Source organism: Schistocerca nitens, chromosome 4, assembly GCF_023898315.1.
Source record: "Schistocerca nitens isolate TAMUIC-IGC-003100 chromosome 4, iqSchNite1.1, whole genome shotgun sequence".
Taxonomy (NCBI): Eukaryota; Metazoa; Arthropoda; class Insecta; order Orthoptera; family Acrididae; genus Schistocerca; species Schistocerca nitens.
In genome coordinates this window covers 711,019,285-711,032,671 of record NC_064617.1, presented here as the reverse complement: position 1 = coordinate 711,032,671, position 13,387 = coordinate 711,019,285, and the positions used below count along the sequence as shown (strand labels likewise).

General features: G+C 38.9%; 1 protein-coding gene across 4 annotated transcripts in view; it reads right to left on the bottom strand.

The window, feature by feature from the left end:
* Window positions 1-13,387, bottom strand: part of LOC126252754 (transmembrane GTPase Marf) — a 216,878-nt gene that overhangs the window by 96,000 nt on the left and 107,491 nt on the right. For all 4 annotated transcript variants that reach the window (XM_049953663.1, XM_049953662.1, XM_049953664.1 and 1 more), the window contains 3 exons: window positions 11,513-11,639; window positions 10,656-10,818; window positions 9,028-9,258 (listed from right to left, as the gene is read on the bottom strand). In XM_049953663.1, coding sequence (XP_049809620.1) covers window positions 9,028-9,258; window positions 10,656-10,818; window positions 11,513-11,639 — 521 coding nt within the window. The remainder of the gene's footprint in view (window positions 1-9,027; window positions 9,259-10,655; window positions 10,819-11,512; window positions 11,640-13,387) is intronic.

Genomic DNA, 13,387 nt, shown 5'->3' with positions numbered 1-13,387 from the left:
GAAACTATCGATCAGTTTCTATTGTCCCAATTTTCTCTAAAGTTTTTGATATGTAATGTACAGTCAACTAAATAACTATTTTGATAAGCATGATCTCCTTCCAACAGACAGTTTGCATATCAGCATGATAAAAACACCACTACTGCTGTCACTGAAGTTGTTAACCAGGTGTTAACTGCATTCAAAAATAAGGATCTAGTATCAGTCGTACTGTGCGATCTTAGCAAAGCCTTCGACTGCATACCATCTAACACCCTACTTGCAAAACTGGAATTTTATGGCATACACAAACCATCTTTGGACGTAATCGAATCATACTTAAGTAACAGGAGACAGTATGTATCAATTAAAAATAGATGCTCCTCACTGAAGGAAGTTCGGACTGGAGTGCCTCATGGCTCGGTCCTAGGTCCTTTTCTGTTTATCATTGCAATTAATGACTTACCTTACCATGTAGGAGCAAATTCAGTTGTGTGTTATGCTGATGATACAACGTTGCTCAATACACACCATGACACAACAGAACTGCATCAGGCAACACAGGAAAAACTAGAACTAGTAATGGATTGGTTTTCTTCTAATGAACTCCTGTGTAATCCTGATAAAACACAAGAACTAATTCTGGGTTTAACTACAGCTGTTGAAAGCAAATCAATAAAATTGTTAGGATTCCACATTGACTCAAAATTAAACTGGGAGGAACACATTAGCCATATCTGCAAGAGAATAGCAAGAGTGTGTTATTTCATCTGGAGACTGACAGATGTAGTCACTGATGAGTATCTAAAGGTGGTATATTTTGGCCTCTTTCAGTCACACATTTCCTACGGCATATTGTTATGAGGACATTCTTGCTTTGTCAGTGAAATTCTGAAAATTCAAAAAAAAGTAATCAGAATAATAAGCAAAGCTAAGCCCAAGGAACACTGCCATCCTCTCTTTATCAAGCACATGATATTAACTGTGGTGAATCTATACATCTACACAGCACTGCTTTATGTCGAAAGCAACTTAAATGAGTTCGAGACCAGAGAGAACATACATACACACACCACCAGAGGCAAACTGGACTTTGACATACCAATACACAGACTCACAAAGACTGCAGACTCACACAAAATAATGAGTTTAAAACTCTTCAATAAACTTCCAGCATCTGCTCGGTCACTGACCAATAATATTTTCAAACGTAAGGTTTATGACTGGCTTCTCAAACACCCATTTTATAAGATAACAGAATATTTTGAAATAAGCATTGACATTAGTATATAAGAATATTCCTAAAAGAAAAGGAATTAAATTGTAAAAACTTTACAGTAAAGTTATTGTTAATTGTATATTTAATGTTCAGACCTATTCCGCTGTAAGTGGTCAATGGTGAATAAACTGAATACTGTGGGAAGTAGTGGCCTTAGGCGCTCCACAGTATTAAAGTATTCATATACATTTCTTGTTGGTTTACACATAGTGTCAACACTGTACCTCCTAAGAACTTTGCCAAAGTGGTCTGTGCCCATCTGCAAAAAAGGGAGGAACATATTACCTTTCGGTTGTTGCTTTTTCACCAGAAGCTCCAGGTCTTTTAAGAGTCTAATGCCCTGCTTGTCCATCACAGTAGCCATTTTTGCTTAAGTAATTCTCAAATAACTGAACTTTTCCTCCCACTACTGCAGATGATAGACTCTTTCAGCCAGGTCCATCACAGTCTATTCCTCCACTTCTCTGTTTGGGATGCCAATTACAAATTTTGTGAAGGTATGAGCCTTCTGTAGACTTTGTACCCTGAAATCCCACCAGTTTTTCTAATTCCATGTACATCCAAAACTGAAATTTGACTTCCTTTCTCTTTTTTTCCATTGTGAACTTCATATCAGGACTGTTCAAAAAATTTCAAAACATTTGTCATTTCGCGTCAATGGTGCATTGGGGCAAAACACTGTTGGCATCCCTGCACACACCTGTGTTTAATGTTTAACTGCTGGAAGTTTCATTGTTATAACTCAGTTATTGTTCAGTGCTGTATTGAGTAGAACGTTGTGTCACACAGTTTGCGAATTTCGAGATGGCAGAGTTAGTGGAGCAAGATGTCTGCATCAAATTTTGCGTGAAACTTAAGAAAACTTTTACAGAGTCACACCAAATTATTCACGAAGCCTACGGTGATGAGCGCTTAAGCCATACTCAGTGTTACAAATGGTTCACACAGTTTAAAAATGTATGGATGGAAGCTAAAGATGATCCCCATTCAGGACGCCCTTCGACATCCACCGACGACGCTCATGTGGGGAACACCAACAAAATTGTGCATACCAATCAAAGATTGACTGACAGAGAGTGCACAAGAATGTAACATTTCAGTTGGCTCATGTCATGAAATCTTGGCATACCACTGCTCGTAAGTCAAGATCATAAAGTCCTTTGACTATTGCACAAAAACTGAAATCACTGTGTTTCCTCATACTCCGTAGTCTCTAGACCTGGCCCCTGAATACTTCTGAAAGTGGAAATGGCATTGTGGAGGAGAGTATTTTGAAGGAGACCATGTACAGTAAGTAAAAGGTATGTTTTAGTTGTGGTCTTCAGTCCAGAGACTGGTTTGATGCAGCTCTCCATGCTACCCTATCCTGTGCAAGCTGCTTCACCTGCCAGTACCTACTGCACCCTACATCCTTCTGAATCTGTTTAGTGTATTCATCTCTTGGTCTCTCTCTACGATTTTTACCCTCCGCACTGCCCTCCAATACTAAATTGGTGATATCTTGATGCCTCAGAATATTTCCTACCAACCGATCCCTTCTTCTAGTCAAGTTGTGCCACAAACTCCTCTTCTCCCCAATTCTATTCAGTACCTCCTCATTAGTTATGTGATCTACCCATCTAATCTTCAGCATCCTTCTGTAGCACCACACTTCGAAAGCTTCTATTCTCTTTTTGTCTGAACTATTTATCGTCCACGTTTCACTTCCACACATGGCTACACTCCAAACAAATACTTTCAGAAAAGACTTCCTGACACTTAAACCTATGCTCTATGTAAACAAATTTCTTTTCTTCAGAAACGCTTTCCTTGCCATTGCCAGTCTACATTTTATATCATCTCTACTTCGACCATCATTAGTTATTTTGCTCCCCAAATAGCAAAATTCATTTACTACTTTAAGCGTCTCATTTTCTAATCGATTACTCTCAGCATCACCCGATTTAATTTGACTACATGCCATTATCCTCGTTTTGCTTTTGTTGATCAACATCTTATATGCTCCTTTCAAGACACTGTCCATTCCGTTCAACTGCTCTTCCAAGACCTTTGCTGTATCTGACAGAATTACAATGTCATCGGCGAACCTCAAGGTTTTTATTTCTTCTCCACGGATTTTAATACTTACTCCAAATTTTTCTTTTGTTTCATTCACTGCTTGCTCAATATACAGATTGAATAACATCGCAGAGAGGCTACAACCCTGTCTCACTCCCTTCCCAACCAGTGCTTCCCTTTCATGTCCCTCGACTCTCATAACTGCCATCTGTTTCTGTACAAATTGTATTTTAACCCTGTCACCTTCAGAATTTGAAAGAGAGTATTCCAATCAATGTTGTCAAAAGCTTTCTCTAAGTCTACAAATGCTAGAAATGTAGGTTTGCCTTTCCTTAATCTATCTTCTATGATAAGTCAAAGTGTCAGTATTGCCTCATGTGTTCAAACATTTCTACAGAATCCAAACTGATCTTCCCCAAGGTCAGCTTCTACCAGTTTTTCCATTCGTCTGTAAAGAATTCATGTTAGTATTTTGCAGCCGTGGCTTATTAAAGTGATAGTTCGGTAATTTTCACATGTCAACACCTGCTTTCTTTGGGGTTGAAATTATTATATTCTTCTTGAAGCCTGAGGGTATTTCGCCTGTCTCGTACATCTTGCTCACCAGATCACCAGATGGTAGAGTTTTGTCAGGACTGGCTCTCCCAAGGCTATCAGTAGTTCTAATGGAATGTTGTCTACTCCCGGAGCCTTGTTTCAGCTTAGGTCTTTCAGTGCTCTGTCAAACTCTTCACACTGTATCATATCTCCCATTTCATCTTCATTTACATCCTCTTCCATTTCCATAATATTGTCCTCAAGAACATCGCCTTGTATAGACCCTCTATATACTCCTTCCATCTTTCTGTTTTCGATTCTTTGCTTAGAACTGGGTTTCCATCTGAGATCTTTATATTCATGCAAGTGGTTCTCTTTTCCCCAAAGGTCTCTTTAATTTTCCTGTAGGCAGTACCCCTAGTGATATACGCCTCTACATCCTTATATTTGTCCTCAAGCCATCCCTGCTTAGCCATTTTGCACTTCCTGTCGATCTCATTTTTGAGATGTTTGTGTTCCTTTTTGCCTGCTTCATTTACTGCATTTTTGTACTTTCTTCTTTCAGCAATTAAATTCAGTGTCTCTTCTGTTACCCAAGGATTTCTACTAGCCCTCATCTTTTTACCTACTAGATCCTCTGCTGCCTTCACTACTTCATCTCTCAAAGCTACCCATTCTTCTTCTACTGTCTTTCTTTCCCCCATTCTTGTCAATCGTTCCCTAATGCTCTCCCTGAAACTCTCTACAACCTCTGGTTGTTTCAGTTTATCCAGGTCCCATCTCCTTAAATTCCCACCTTTTTGCAGTTTCTTCAGTTTTAATCTACATGTCATAACCAATAGATTGTGGTCAGAGTCCACATCTGCCCCTGGAAATGTCTTACAATTTAAAACCTGGTTCCTAAATCTCTGTCTTACCATTATATAATCTATCTGAAACCTGTCAGTATCTCCAGGCTTCTTCCATGTATACAACCTTCTTTTATGATTCTTGAACCAAGTGTTAGCTATGATTAAGTTATGCTCTGTGCAAAATTCTACCACGCAGCTTCCTCTTTCATTCCTTACCCCCCATTCCATATTCACCTACTACATTTCCTTCTCTTCCTTTTCCTACTATTTAATTCCAGTCATCCATGACTATTAAATTTTCATCTCCCTTCACTATTTGAATAATTTCTTTTACCTCCTCATACATTTCATCAATCTCTTTGTCATCTGTGGAGCTAGTCGGCATATAAACTTGTACTACTGTGGTAGGCGTGGGTTTCGTATCTATCTTGGCCACAATAATGCGTTCACTACGCTGTTTGTCGTATTCCTATTTTTTTTTATTATTCATTATTAAACATACTCCTGCATTACCCCTATTTTGTAAAAGGTAAGTGCAAAAAAATTTTGTGGACGAAGTTCCGGAATTTTCTGAACAGACCTTGCATTAGAATTAATAACATCCAGGAAATGTTGGGGTTCATTTTTTCTGCATGGTCATATAACAAAAGTGTCATCAACACACCAAAACAAATTGGATTTTGTTCTTGGCCATTGAAAGGACTGCTTCTGCAGTTCCCCCCCCCCCCCCCCCCCCCCCAAATGGAAATTCATGGAAACTGTACTGAGTGAGTTCCCCATAACCACACCACCAGTTTGCACATAGCATATGTTGTCCCAGTAAAAGTAAGTTAATGTGAGTTGGTACTTAAAGAGATTTGCAAAATCATTTGCATAAATACATTCCAACTGTGGCATCACCTCACACAGAGGAACTATTATAAATAGTGATACAATATCAAGACCAGCCATAGTACATCTTGGACTCAACCCGAGGGATTTTAATTTTTCAAGTGAGGACGATCTTTAATATGAGAGTGTGCTTTTCTACAAATGGCTATAGGATAGTGACTGTATGTTTGGCAATCTCATAGGTCAAGAAATCTGTAGCACTAACCTAAGTCTTAACAGGGTGCCTCATCTGTCAGTTTTTGTTTAACAGCGCAGTCTTGATGGCAGGACATCTGCTTTTATAACATATTTCTCAACAGTGGGAGAAATCATCATGGGCTGAATATTAACCATTTGAGTAGTGATGAACCATGGGATACTTTTTATGGTACTGACAAATATACGCACCAACTGTCAAATATTTAACATTTTTATCACAACCTGTTTAGGGACTATATTATCCCATTATCAAGTGCTATAAAACAAGAAAACAAAGTCAATAGCTCGCAATACTACATGTACTTACACCCACATAAAAATATGATGAAACATACCTTCAAACCTCTATACCATTAAGCACTGTCAAAAATAAAAACTCCAGCATCAAACATGTATTGTCAAACATAAAACTCTTCTGGAACATGTTGGTGTGTTATAGTCTCAAAGGGCAGTTGTAAACTAAAGGCAGCTGCTTTCACCTACCAGAAATAGTAGTACCCTGCAACGCATATGTGACCGTGTCCAATGATGCCACTGTCCTTCATAAAATTGATGTACATTTTATGCCAAGTCCTAGTAAATTCTAAAAACCAATACTAAACCTATGTTGCAACATATGCATCTGTTCAGAACAGAAAATTCAGTCTACTTTGAACAAGTTGGTGGCAGCTTACCACAGAGGACATTGCTACAGTGGCACCAGAAATTGCCCTTGGAAACTTCTGTCTTTTCATTCAACACACTGATACATTCCTTTCTTAAAGTGCAAAAAATCTCCATTTTTCTCAAAATGACCCTTTACCTTCAAAGGGCAATACGGCAATACCCCCATGCCGTATGTGATATTACCCAACAAATGATGCTCACTCTTGAAATGCTTTGCCATGAAGAATGAGCCATTCTCTCCATTGTTATGGTCTTTACATCTTACTTTAATGTTTCTTCCTGTTTCCTCAGATGCTGTATTTCACAATCCTAATATTTTATTTTCATAAACTCCCACTTTCCCCATCCAGTTCTGCCCTTGTCAATCTTATGCTTCAACCTCTGTTCCAGTTTGTTGAGCATCCTGAGTACACGTTTCACCCCATTGCTGTCAAATAACCTTGCCAAAATCGGGGAATTATCTCATACAAATAATGTTGCACATCTGACAACTGGCGTGTTATCTTTCTCAGTACTGTTTTGTGAGACAGTTATACAATGACATCACGACTGATAACGTTATTTGTTGATTGACAACTACTTGGGGCATCATAATTCTTCTATATGATAAAGGTTCCACAGTGATTTTGTTGAATCTGCAAGGTGAAATGCCATTCTCAACTATCAGATACAAAGCCTATTCCCATGTTTTATATCAGAAATTCACAATTAAGTACAGAGGCGATTCTAAAAGTTGGTCGGCGGGGGGTGGGGGTAATGGAATATCGCTTGACAAAGGGAGAGTTGGGGTCCTCCACTGATAAACTGGTAAATATTGGTGTTACTTACAGTTGTTTTTGGTAACTGCTTTGGAGCTCAGGGTAAAGAAAAAAAAAATTTTTTTTAAGATGGAAGATTTTATAAATTACATAAACCATGAAGAGGTCAATTTACAACAAATAAGTTTTCGTTAATTCTCTGGATACAGAAAATGACATGAATATATAAAAAAATTCTGTAACAAACTTCACTGGATATTTCTGTCTTCTGCCCAATTTATCATGCTCATTCATCTCTGTTTCCTTTTATGAAATGTCAATGGTATTTTTAATGTCCAAATCTCTTTCTTTATGGATACTTTCAAGAGCATATTTAGCTTTCTTGATTATTGTAAGTGGTACATTAATATACATCCAATGTATATTAATCAGTAACAAGACAGCCGTTTTAAGTTAAATGATGTTTATTGGTTTAGATAGTAAGCTATTTACCACACTTATTCTTTTGTTAAATGTGTTTGAAATACAGTGCAAACTATATTGCTACATAATTATAAAAGAAAAGATTGAATCTGTTGAAGTTCTGAAGTCATTTTATCCAGTGTAACATGATACTCCATTGGGGGCGGGGGTTAGGCCTCATAGCCCTCCCCCTTGCCACCGCCCCTGCTTAAGTACAAGGTCTTTGGAACATATCTGAATCCTCCTTTATGTCCATGCTCTGGAGCTTCCTCGTATACAGCGTACAAGGCAAATTATGCTACTTGCTCCTCTATAGATTTAGAGTACAAAGTACCAAAGAATTTCAACTGAGCACACTTAGAATTTTTACTTTGCATAGCTTGGGTACTGTGTCAATTAAACCACCCATAGCTCAGCACTATGGAAGGAAGAATACCAAATAACCTTTTTCTGCCTGTACATAAGATTATAAGAATTCCAAGAATGAGACTAGGATGGCCTGTTCAAACGGAATAATGCAACTCTTCCTCAAAACATGATAAACAGTTAACACACAAAAATATGCAACTTTAAAATTTACAAATAGTTGACATAAGCAACCGTCCTGTGTTTCCACTGAGGTAGCACTGTGGCACTATGAAGGGCATCCAGCTATTAAAATTAATGCTGGAATTGTGATAAGCTCAGGCTCTTCAGTGGTTGACAATAAAGTGAGACAGAGGGATGGAATGGGAGGGGAGGGGAGGGGAGGGCAGGGCAGGGCAGGGCAGGGGAAGGGGAACGGGTGGGAGGGGAGGGCCAGGGGAGGGGTGGGAGGGGAGAGAGGAGGAATGAGCTTAGGACCTGAATTCAGATCTCTGTCCTTTGCTGGCAATGTTCTCCCAGTTCAGCTACCTACACATAACTGACAAAATGAAAAAAAATCATACCTGTTGCTACACCTTTACAAACATAAATAGGGACTTTTCTTAAATGCATGATCAGCAACTAATATAAAAAAAAAGAAAATACAGAGTATGGAATGGAAACAGGAAGGTTCTTTGCCAGAGCAAAATTTTGTCATTCAGTAAACAGGTTTCCTTTAGCACTAAAAAGTAATGTAATACCAATGTTTAAACAGTCTTTTCATTGGTCCTCTTCAGTTTCAGTTCTCTCAGTTTCATAATAATATGGCCGAATATCCATACAGATATTACTCAGTTTCATATATAGTAACATTTAGTGTATCAACAAAAATACAGGGCCAAAAATGAAACAAAGTTAGATGGTATAGCTGAGCAGACAGCCTTTTTATAGCCCATTCCTACACATACTTATGTTACTGAAAGAAATATATCAGCATACATACCGTAACCATAAGAGTAGATTCAGCGTTCGCAACAAGAACAAAGACATCTGCATCAAGGCAGTGACGGTCGATCCACTCATCAAGATTTGGTGACACATCAATACCTGGTGAGTCCACAAAAACTACATCGTCTCTCAGCAGAAGGCATTTATCTTTTGGCCAGAATATTCTGACAAGTGTACTTTCACCCAAACGTTCTTTGCAGAGAGCATGTGCCAACTGTCCAACAGACTGAAAACAAAATCAGGAGAATAAATTTCACAATAAGCAATACGACTTACAGCCTATGCTGACAGCTGCTCCATTTCATTTCCATTTCTAAACAGAATGCTATGTCAACAGCCTTACTCTCCTACTGCCAAGACTCAATGCAATGTGCTTGGCTATCAATAAAAGAATGCTACATTTATGAGAACTGTATACATAAGGCAACACATACACAATGAACACCATAAGGAAAAGTGCAAAAGTGTAATTTTGGTTCTAGTGCTCTAGGAGGAAATAAAGAAAGCAACTATCATGATGATTAAGGGTGAGCTTTTGAGCATTCAGCTGAGTTGTTTATTCCTATTTCCTGCACAATATTTCAATGACAGACCCAGTCGTTTGTCTTCTTCAGGAGCTGTGAGTTGTGCTGAGCACACTCAATGCCTAGTTGGAATCCAGGCAGAGTGTACACATTAAAACACATATCTCAGCACCTGAAAATGATGACTTGGTCAGCAATCAAAATATCATGGTCAAAAATTTGGAAGGGCCCTTGAAAGCACACCATTAATGAATTGAACCAAAAAATCTGAGAGATAACTAGCCTGCTACTTACAGATAACCTGTTCCATTACCAAAAAATGCACGTATTACATTAGTTTTTGGATGGTTGTGAACTACTTGTATTTATTTTATTTTTAGCTATATGTCTGTAATCTGAATTCTTTACTGTTTTCTCATAGGCCTTCACAATATCGAGGCTATTTTCTCTGATTTGACATCTTTCATGATGGTAGTGTTGTAACTTGAAATTAAATAGAACATTATTTTTCAAATCATAAATAAATAACTTATCGTTTCATTTACGAAGATGATGATGTTAGTTTCATACAAAAATGTGTGTGTGTGTGTGTGTGAGAGAGAGAGAGAGAGAGAGAGAGAGAGAGAGAGAGAGAGAGAGAGAGATTCCTGCCCAATAAAGTTCAATCTGTGTAAGACCATTTTCAATCATTCCATCAAATAAATTAATATTAAAAAGTAGCGAGTATTCATGACATTTCTCTCAGGATTTTGTTCAAATTAATTATTCACTTCAGTCTACACATCATTTGGTTGTCCAAAATGGTTTTACTCAATATTAATTCCTGAATACCTGTAATGGGTGTGCACCGCACTCTCCCATCATTACTTGATTCTGAGCCAATCAACACCAACTGTCTATCACCGTAGATGAATAAGGACATAACTCTTTGACAACACCTCCCACACTACCACCATATTTAGCCTCTGTCAATATATTTAAGTCCTTTTTACATTTAACAAAAAAATTCCTAAACTGAATGATTTCAAATGAATAACTGTTTCTCTCAAGAACAACCCATCATGAACTGCATTCCTCTAAGTGTTACAAATGTTCATACCTTTACATTCTGCTTCTCTTTTGAGTCTTCAGTCACAAGGTACGCTTCTCCATTCTCTGATCCTTCAACTTGTAGAAAACAGTTGGTTGTATGACCAATGCCACTAGGTAGGATCTTGTCTCTTAACATGGCATTTATCACCGTGCTCTTCCCATTACTTGTCCTGAAAAACTTCACCATTAGTGTGTTCTTATAAAATAGTTCAACAAAATATATGGTTCAAATGGCTCTGAGCACTATGGGACTTAACTTCTAAGGTCATCAGTCCCCTAGAACTTAGAACTACTTAAACCTAACTAACCTAAGGACATCACACACATCCATGCCCGAGGCAGGATTTGAACCTGCAACCATAGCGGTCGCGTGGTTCCAGATTGTAGTGCCTAGATCTGCTCGGCCATCCCGACCGGCAACAAAATATAAAACAGGGAGAAAAGGATTATGCAATTCAGTGTCACAAATTGCATTTTTTAATGATTTAATGAGACAATATATCTGCCTTTATAGTATAGATTTCCCAAACAGATCTGCTGAAGAAAAGCTTATCAGGAATCCTGTAACAGTGCCTTGCTCAAAGCACCTGACAATACCCAAAATGTCAAAAGGTTGTGCCATTTAAATACTTATCAATTGAAATACCCATAAATTGTGTATTTAAATTTATGATGATAAAGAAAACTTTGAAATATGATGAGCTTTATTACTTGCCTGTTCCCACTATAATTCTATTTGATTTTTATGTATAGATGACAAATATGAAAACAAAACTTGATCAACTAATATCATTATCATGGGAAATAAAAAGTATTCACTGGGAAAACAATAAAATTAATTATAATATCTCTATCACCACCAACCTTCCGAAAAAGGCCACTTTCATGTGATCCCTTGTGAGGACATCTCTAATGCCTTTAACTTTTTGAATGTAACTTTCCACCTGCACCCTTTCTTCTGGCTGGATAATATTTTGTTCCTTTTCCAGACCTGCAACATAATGAAGGAATTGCAATTCTCTACTTCATCTGTTTGCCATGGAACGTTTGTGTGTGTGTGTGTGTGTGTGTGTGTGTGTGTGTGTGAGAGAGAGAGAGAGAGAGAGAGAGAGAGAAAACAAACTAATGGCTGGCACATGAAATAACTGAACAGTATATCAGCTTGCAACCCATTGTTAAGGAGTAGCATCTTTGACAGGTAATCAAAATGTACTGGTACTGTGTTCAAAACTAGTCATTGTGTAAATTCTGGATAAAAATCATCAGCATTGGTGGGCAAAGACTTCTGGAATAAAAAGTCACCCTTGTTCTGCCAACAGTCTTGTCAGAGGGCAAAGGAGAGGACAGATGTTCAGGGCATTCTCTTGCCCTTGGGGCAGGAATCTGCAATGATCAACAGCATGAGGATGCAGAAGACAATGAAAACCACTACATTACAGATGCATATTGTGTATCCACAGTGTACATGGACTGTAACTGAAAAAGTGTCATGATGATCTACCCACTGACAAAAGATTCCAGATTACTCCCCAACTGTATCCATGGGAAGGGACTGCCAAGAGGGAGATGACTATGAGAAAAAGATTGGACAACCAATAAAAGGATAACGTTCTACAAGTCAGGGTGTGGAATGTCGAAAGTTTGAATTGGTAGGAAAGCCAGAAAAATTGAAAAAGGAAATGCTAAGGCTCGCTCTAGATGTAATGGGGGTCAGTGAAGCGAAATGGAAAGAAGACAAGGATTTCTGGTCAGGCGAGTGTAAGGAAATACCAACATTAGCAGAAAAAGGTATTAACGGGAGTAGGATTCATTGCTGAAGAGGGCAATAGAGCAGAGAATGAGTTACTGTGAACAGTTCAGTGAAAGGGTTGTTGTTATCGGAATTGACAGCAAACCAGCACCGAAGACTATTGTTCAGATTTACATGTCGATGTCACAAGCAGAAGATGAAGAGATGGGAAAAGTACATTAGGATACTGAATGGATAATTCAGTCTGTAAAGGGATTGGTGCATGTAAAATTGCATCGACGGCTGAGACCCTGCAAGTCCGTGACCGAAGAATGATACGACTGACCAGGCTGTGTACGTTACTGGTGGAACTCCAGCAGAGAGGCGACCACATGGTAGCGTTGGGAATAATAATTTGTCAGCAAAAGGCAGACCTCCTGGAAAGAGAGAGCCACAGGATCGGACAACAGTGCCAACCTGCGGAGAAGAAAGAACGTGTCCGGGGAGGCCTAAGACAAAAACAACGACCGCTGCAAGGAGTAGTCTGTGACTTGCAAAGCCGTGAAATGTTGTTTCAGGCGATGTAAGTAGGTTTCCCAGCCCACGTTAGCGTCAGTAAAGGGTGGAAACGACGGCAGACGTGGGAAAGCATCGGACACCCGAAGACTCGGGAGCTGTTGTGGTAATGTGTCAAGGGCATCGACTTTGTCTGTTAGGAACTGCAGCGACTTTTGTAAAATGTCTAACTGGAGCTGCTGCACGAGCTGCTGCTGTTGCTCCAGCAGACAGACCAACTTCGCCTCCATACCAACAACGACCACCATTTACCTCGTCACCAAAATGTTGTAATGGTGACCGAAACAGCCACAGGGTTGAAGTGACGAAAACACGGCGGGACCCGACGAGCGGCCCGTGAACAACAACACAACGGGAGAGGATGGACACGACCAACGAAGGACCTTACGACAACAACAAGAATGGAACAACAAAGTCAAGAAAACCAAACAAGA